Source organism: Lacerta agilis, chromosome 10, assembly GCF_009819535.1.
Source record: "Lacerta agilis isolate rLacAgi1 chromosome 10, rLacAgi1.pri, whole genome shotgun sequence".
NCBI lineage: Eukaryota > Metazoa > Chordata > Lepidosauria > Squamata > Lacertidae > Lacerta > Lacerta agilis.
In genome coordinates this window covers 24,289,837-24,297,451 of record NC_046321.1, presented here as the reverse complement: position 1 = coordinate 24,297,451, position 7,615 = coordinate 24,289,837, and the positions used below count along the sequence as shown (strand labels likewise).

General features: G+C 42.6%; 1 protein-coding gene across 2 annotated transcripts in view; it reads left to right on the top strand.

Moving 5' to 3' along the window:
* The first annotated feature begins 2,679 nt into the window (after nucleotides 1–2,679).
* The window catches only part of SYN3 (synapsin III), a 178,126-nt gene continuing 173,190 nt past the window's right edge, over nucleotides 2,680–7,615 (top strand). The window contains exon 1 of one of the 2 annotated variants that reach the window (XM_033162091.1): nucleotides 2,680–3,083. In XM_033162091.1, the coding sequence (XP_033017982.1) occupies nucleotides 2,770–3,083 (314 nt within the window). In that variant the 5' untranslated portion in view covers nucleotides 2,680–2,769. The remainder of the gene's footprint in view (nucleotides 3,084–7,615) is intronic. The other variant, XM_033162092.1, reaches the window with a different exon arrangement.

The window sequence follows — 7,615 nt, the reverse complement described above, 5'->3', positions numbered from 1 at the left end:
CAGCTTTGAGAGTGGGATTTTTGTTGTAATTTTGGTAGGCTTGCCATATGCCACATCCCACCCCTGACAGCAGCTATTTACATTCTTTAAAAGAAGCACATTTATTGCTTTCATGAAATTAACATAACACATCGTTTGAACCACATAACTATTCAAATGAGTTCACCCTGATGGATGATATCTCAAAGACTTTCAATTATGCTTAAATCTCAGAGTAGTTAAATCCTTTACGGAGAGCAGTTTTTTTTTTATTTAATGGTGTCTCGGAATCCTCTTTGTGAAGGAATCTGAATAGCTGTTTGGTCCAAGTCCAGTTTCAGATCCCTAAGGAGGGAGACCAGGAGCCTTGAAATTACCTACCAACAGTTAGTACCTGGTTAGCTGACTTACTAGGCACATGACACCTGCTTACAGCCTTCCACACTGTGTATGTATTGTATTTCTGTGTAAAAATAAGAACAATTTAAAAATACGCATTCAGGGCCGGCGCGTTCATTTAGGTGAACTAGGCAATTGCCTAGGGTGCCAAAATGGAGGGGGCGCTGGCAAGGCTTGGGCGGACGGGTGAGCAGCAGCTTCTCCGCTACAGCGGAGAAACTGCTGCTTGCCTCTCCACCACCCCCCACCTCCCGCTAAAGCAGGCTTTGGCGGGGGGTAGGGGGCACCAGAAGGTGGTTCGTCTAGGGCACAAGAAGCCCTAGCACCGGTCCTGTATGCATTTATACATATAGGATAGCATATGAAAGCAAATCCATTACTTCTTTTTTAGCAATGAATTTATTATGGGGGGGAGAGTATTAATGTTCACCCAGTTTTTTATGTTCATCCTGATTTTCATTGGATTTCTGTAGCAGGATGAGACACAATTTGTTAAGAGTGAAACTGTGGGGGGGGGGATAAAATAGAAGTAAACATACACTATAACCATGTTAACATAAGCACATAGAAAGAACCTGCTGGACCAAGTCAATGGGCCAGCATTCTATTCCAGCATTCTGTTCTCCCAGTGGCCAATCAAACTGTATGAAGTAGTCAGCCCAGCAGCTGGGATATAATAAAGACAAAAAGAAACTTTAGGAGAACAAGGCCAGAGGATTTTTCAGTCAGAGTTCTTTCTGATGCCTCAAAAATTGACCTGGACATCTTCTTTCTCAATGGGTTAATGAACCTGGGGGAAGCAGCTAGTTTTATACAATGGTGTAATGTGTCCTTGCTACAAAAAAAAAGCAACAGAAAAGTCACCTGCGAGCTTAATTTGCACAAGGCTTCGATGTAGTAATTTGTTCTTAGGGAAAACAATAATAATAATAATAATAATAATAATTCCTTCCAGTAGCACCTTAGAGACCAACTACCGGTAAGTTTGTTCTTAGTATGAACTTTCGGGCTTATGGCTCCTGGGTATGGTCTGAAGGCACAGGAGGTCACCACCTTGCTAAGTAGGTCAGAGTCTGGGGCAGTGCCTGAATGGTGACCGCTTAGGAAACAGATGTATGCTTCCTTTTGTTCCATGATGGAAGAAAGATGGGATATAAACGTAAGAAAATGCATGGTGACAAATAGTGAATCATAATAACTGGACAGGTGCTGAAACTGACAGGTGACAGCAGATTAAAGACAAATCCAGATAATGATTCAGTTACAGGTGGGTAGCCGTGTTGGTCTGCCATAGTCAAAACAAAACAAAATAAAAAATTCTTTCCAGTAGCACCTTAGAGACCAACTAAGTTTTTCTTGGTATGAGCTTTGTGTGCATGCACACTTCTTCAGATATAATCATGGCATTATTCAGTAAAACTGTAGTTTTTATTTTCTATCTGTGCCCTTAGTTTGCACTGACGTCACCTGCCTTCATTTGAATCTTTGATAAAGCAGGAATGTCTGCGACATTTATGCGCAGACTTAATCCTAATGATTGCAGAGGTGTGTGTGTCAAGAATGTGCAAAGGCAGCCTTTCATTTGAAAGGCCTTTACTGCAGGGGAAGGGCGGGGGGAGTAATATGTTGCACAGGAAGACTTTGAAGATGGAGATGGCTTCTGTAATTTCCAAGGATTAGCATTGGATTTATTTCCCCAGCATTGCAGGCTTTTGCTGAGCTCCCTCTGGCTCCCCTGATAAGCAGGCATCACAAAAGGCCTTTGCAACCCATGGAGTTGCCATGATAAGACTCTGCCATGGTCTGGCGACAAGCCATGTGATCGTTCCCATTGCCAGAAAGAATAGCATTGTGAAATTCAAAATTATAAATCACAGTTTTAACATCCAAAGGGTCTCTTTTTCAAACAAAGGGACATGGTGTGCAATGCCAGCACTGACAATCCTTTCCCGTTTCAAGGTTGGGCTTTTGATGCCCCTTGCGACATATCTAGAGTGAACCGCAAACTATCAAACTGTCATAGAGATATCTTGGACGTCAACTATGTATAGTCTCAGGGCTAGGGCTGCCCAACTGCTCCCACAAACATGTTGGACTCCATCAACATCGTGCTTTTGTGGCCTGCCTGGCATTATAAAAACAGGGGTTGCCTTGTGTGGTTTTTCATGAATTGGTTATGGATAGGGATCCATTCGAATGAGCTGTGTTTTACTGTGGGGTTGTTGTTTTTTTACAGGTAAAACTATTTTGAGGAAGCAAGTGTCCTCCCCCCCCCCTGTACAACTGGTGGCAGAACATCTCTTCCAACAAGGGCAGCAAGAACCCCAAAGACTCTTTAGACTCTTCTGCTGTGTTGTTTTGTCTTACTTGGGTATTTGAGAAACAGCCACAATGAATTTCCTGCGAAGGCGCCTCTCAGATAGTAGTTTTGTGGCCAACTTGCCAAATGGTTACATGATGGACCTTCAGCGTCCTGATAATTCCACCAGCAATCCTGTTTCCCCAGCAACAGAGAGGAGGCAGCAGCCTGCACAGCTACCTGCTTCTGTTTCTTCTGGTACCAGCATCTTCAGTTCCATCTCCAGTGCCATGAAGCAGACCACGCAAGCAGCTGCGGGGCTCATGGAGCACACGGCAAGCCCTACCCCTGTAGTCCAGCAGAAACCCCAAATCCTCTTGGTAATTGACGATCCACACACTGATTGGTAAGTAGCCATACTTTCTTACAGAGGCAGGCAACACAATGAATTCCAGACATTTGTTAGACTACAACTCCCATCATCCATGAGCACTGGTCATGGTGGCTGGGGCTGATGGGATTTGGGTTTTATTACTGGTATATAATGTTGTTAAATAAAATAGGATTGATTTCCCTTCTTTTTCTGTATTGGGGGTGGGGTCCAATACCACCTGCTGTTTTCTCTACTAACCTGCTTCTGTATGAATTTTATGCCTCCTGTAATGGCATCAGAAGAACACTAGATGTCAGAATCTCATCACTGCTTCTCTAGATAGAGCCGTACAATTCATGTATTATAGAAATATGACACTATAGTGTTCAGGATTCTGACTGGGGTTGGCAATGGTTGGAAGTAATTAGAGTACAGGGTGTATTTAGTGATTCAGTATTGCAAATTAAAACCTAAACTCACTTTTTCTCTCTTTATGGACCTCCGTGCCTGTTGCCACCCATGCAGATCTAATTCCACAGTCTTCTTTAGCCACAAGCAAGAAGTCATTGGCATTCCTGCTTGTGACTGTTAGTCCTGGAGGAAACTAAAGAATGGAATGCCCCCCCCCCATCTCCAGGTCCATTGTTTTTTCTAGAGTACACATTTCATTCACAGCTTTTCTTAATGGTTGATAGTCTTCCCATGCATACATTCACACATTTCAATAGCTTGTTGCATCCAGACCAGAAGTTTTTTCAACCTGTATCTGACAGCACAGAAAGAGTGATGTCGGAACCACACGTCTGGACCGGTCAATGTTCAGAGTTCCACTTCCTGGGGATCCCCCCCCCAAAAAAAAACTTTCTTTAAATAACAAGATATAAACTGCCATGGCTCCAGTATACTGATATGGCTATGCAAAAAGTTGTGCACATGTACCTGGTTCTGCCTGTGCACCAGTCAAATACTCAGCTTTGAATAATCTACAGTTCTCCCCCCCCCACCCCCTCAAGAGGGATACACCAGGCAATCAAAGCTAGTCAAGAGATCGAAGTGACAACAGTGAAACTGAATCTATACATCCAGGGCCCAGTCCTTCAGCAAGAGCCACACATGCATCTCCAGGGGTCTTGAGTAGCATATTCACAACAACCTGCTAGCCACGTGGCTGGTTCAGAAATGAATCGGCAGGAAGCATGACCAGGTGAGCTTCTTTGCACGTGTAAGTCATGTGCTCAAACTTTTATCGGGTCAGAGCATCTGTGATTGGACTGGAGGACAGCAGTCTTGAACTGTACAACTTTCCAGCCATTTCCCCATGCTTCTTTTGTAGAATCAACAGAGCTGGAAGGCTCATCTAGTCCAACCCCCTGCTGATGTAGGAAGCCTGCTACTTACAGCATCCAATACTACTGCAACATCCCCATCATCAGAGCATTTAAATGCATCCTCAATATGTGTACCATTGCACCCCTTTTCTCAGCCATATAACAACTAACTAGATTTCAGGCTTTTTTTGTAATCCCATGCAATTAATTCCAAATGAAAGGAGATTTAGGCACCACCTGCACTATACATTTAAAGCAGTACCATACCGCCTTAAAAATCATGTCTTTTCCAAAAGAATCTTTGGAATTAGTTTGTTAGGGATGCATTCCCCAGGATTCTTTGGGGGAAGCCCGGACTGCTTAGAGAAGTAAGATACTGCTTTAAATGTACAGTGCAGATGGAGCCTTTTCTTCTTCCTCCTGCAACTGTATCCCATTGGGCTGTGTAGCAGCAAGCCATTTCTGAGATGCAAGGGATACTCAGAGGCAGTTTGTAATGAAACATAAAGCTGGTGGGCTTCCCTTGAATACAAATCACAACTACCCCTGGGTGCACATGAGTCCTTGGAAGTGATGTGATTGGTGCTTTAGTTTCAAGGCAGTTTGTGCTATGTGCCTGGTTGGAAATAGATTTGTGGGAGGGAGCTTGTGGCACTCCTTAAATAAAGAATAACCTAGTTTTAGGAGCTCTGTGGAGTGCTTGGCTCAGGAAGAGGGATGCGCTATGTGCCAGAAAAATGGGGACTTGGCTTGTGTGTATGTGTTTGCTTCTGTTTGTTTAGGTAGAATTTTGGGAAAGATCATTTTCTTCTTGTGACGGAAAGAAGAGGATGTTTGTTCATACTGTAGTGCGTACAGTCCGAGTGCACTTTTGGGTGACAGGTGGGGCAGCCTAGCCAGATTGTTCATTTAGTCTTCTCTTCCTGCTTGTCAAAACAAAGCAGTTTAACTACCTAGAAGGCTAGTGTATCTAGCTGATACTGCAGAAAAATTCCTTGCTTTTCTCCCTCGGGGATGTGCATTTTTGAAAACTGTTTAACTTCCCAAGGACACCTGTGGAAATGCAGAGTCCACAAACATGGGAAAGGATTGGCTGGTGGGTGGAGAGAAGACTATAGCAGTGTATTTATTCACAGTATGAGGACATGAGGAAACGGAGTGGCAGAACTCCATGTTACTGTAAGCCAGCCAAATCTGAACACATGACCTCATCCAGGAGGAAAACGTCCCACCTCTGGCAACTTCCTTGCCCAAATCACTTCTAAGTAAAATCATGCTCTTTCTGGAGTGATTTTCTCAAATACAAAGTAGGGCTATATATTGTTAACCCTTTCAGCAGCAAGAAAAGGCTGTGCTCCTTTACTTTTGAGAGAGAGAGAGAGAGAGAGAGAGAGAGAGAGAGAGAGAGAGAGAGAGAGCTGCCTCTATTGATACCACATTTTGAGACACAATGTATTACAGAAAGTAAGTATTTTGCATGCATTGATCAGTTACTCCACCAGTCTTCAAAACAAAAGCAGTGTTTTGTCTAAATGATGTTCAGATTATTCCACAGTCACCAGCTGACTTGCTTAATATTCCTCAACAACACAATGGCTTTCACATTGTATCATTTACAAATCTAAAGGTTAAAATCAGTGGGACTAAAAAGTGCTTAACTTTGGCTGGATCATTGCCTCAGTTTATAATGTGGTTCCAGTGTGAGGTGCAATAATACTTTCTGCATGGTGGCCTGGTTTTCATGGAACACTAAATCAAACAATAGTTTTGCGCGAATGAGCAAGTGTGTTGGTACACAGTGAAAAATCACAGCTGCTTCACTGTTCCCCGACTCCTGATGGTGTCATGCTATCAGAAGGTAAGCCACCTTGGGCAAAACATTTAATAGCTCCCTTAAGTTACTTTTAAGAGTTAAAATCAGAAAATAGAAGCACTGAAATAAGTATTGCAAAATTCCCAAGGGTAAGGTTAAAGGGTGGTGGAGGGAAGGAGGGAGGATTTTCAAGCCCTATTGTGATGAAGAATACAAATGCCGCCCCCCTCATTAGATTTGGAAGATTGCGAAAGGCTTAACAGCTACACATCCCACATATCCACATTTTGATTGTTTTAAACAGAGGAGAGAGAAGGCATGCAAACAAAACGCATTTCCTTCCCATAATAGTTACGTGCAAATTAGACTGTGTGGAGATGCAAAAAGATCATGCAACACTAGGAGATTGAAGAATAATATGGCAGGTGAAATTTACTAATTGTACACTAATATCTGTGATACATGTTGGGGGAATCCTGAGTTATACCACATTACTACATGATGCCTTGGAATCCTTGTAAATACTTAATGTCTACCAGTGTTCTGACCCACAAGATTCCAGCAGCAGCAACCCTTTCTGGACTTCCTTTGAAATAGTCAACAGGAAGACTTGGTTCTCTTGCCACTTTTCATACATAGTGGACTTGAGCTTCTTTTATTCTGTTAGTATCACTTACAAATAATGTTAACATGGGGGAGAATTCAGAAGTGAAATTCAGTGTATGCTGTGGCTGGCCAGGTTTTATAAGCACGTCAGGAGCTGATTTAAAATAAAGCCAATTTAAGCCCCATGTGTGAAATGCCCTTAGTAGCTCATGCTCCCTTGTTACAACATAAATAAAAACAAACTGGCTGCAATCCTGCACAGAGTGAGCTGCATGCAGGATTACAGCAAATGACAGCTGCACAGGAGGTTGGGCATGAATGAAAACCCTGGACGTCATCCAGTTGTGGCGGAGAGTTCAGGTAAGGCTGTCAAAGCAACATGATAAATAACACTTCTCACATAACTGTGTAGTGTTTCACAGGTCTGCTGCTGCCACTTGTATTTATATTTTTGTAGTATATACTTAAAACACCTTGGGGATCCAGTCCTCCTGGCAGAAAGGTGACCAAGAAATTTGAAGGATTAGCATTGATGCAAAAATAGACATAAGGGGTCTGGAAAATATTCCCTCCTAGGTTATAAATACAGTCATGCGAGTCAAATTTGGTAGCCTTAATTACTTTAGCAGAGTCTCCTTAAATGTACTGTGTTTAACCCTATAGATTCTTGTTTGGAATGGCCCAGTGACATACTTTCCAACTTTTGACAGATGAAAATAGATACACTCATTTCACACTAAGCAAGCAATTGGTTTTATTTATTTCGTACATTAATATTCCTTATGTATATCGTGGAACCCAAGTCAGTGTACTGTACA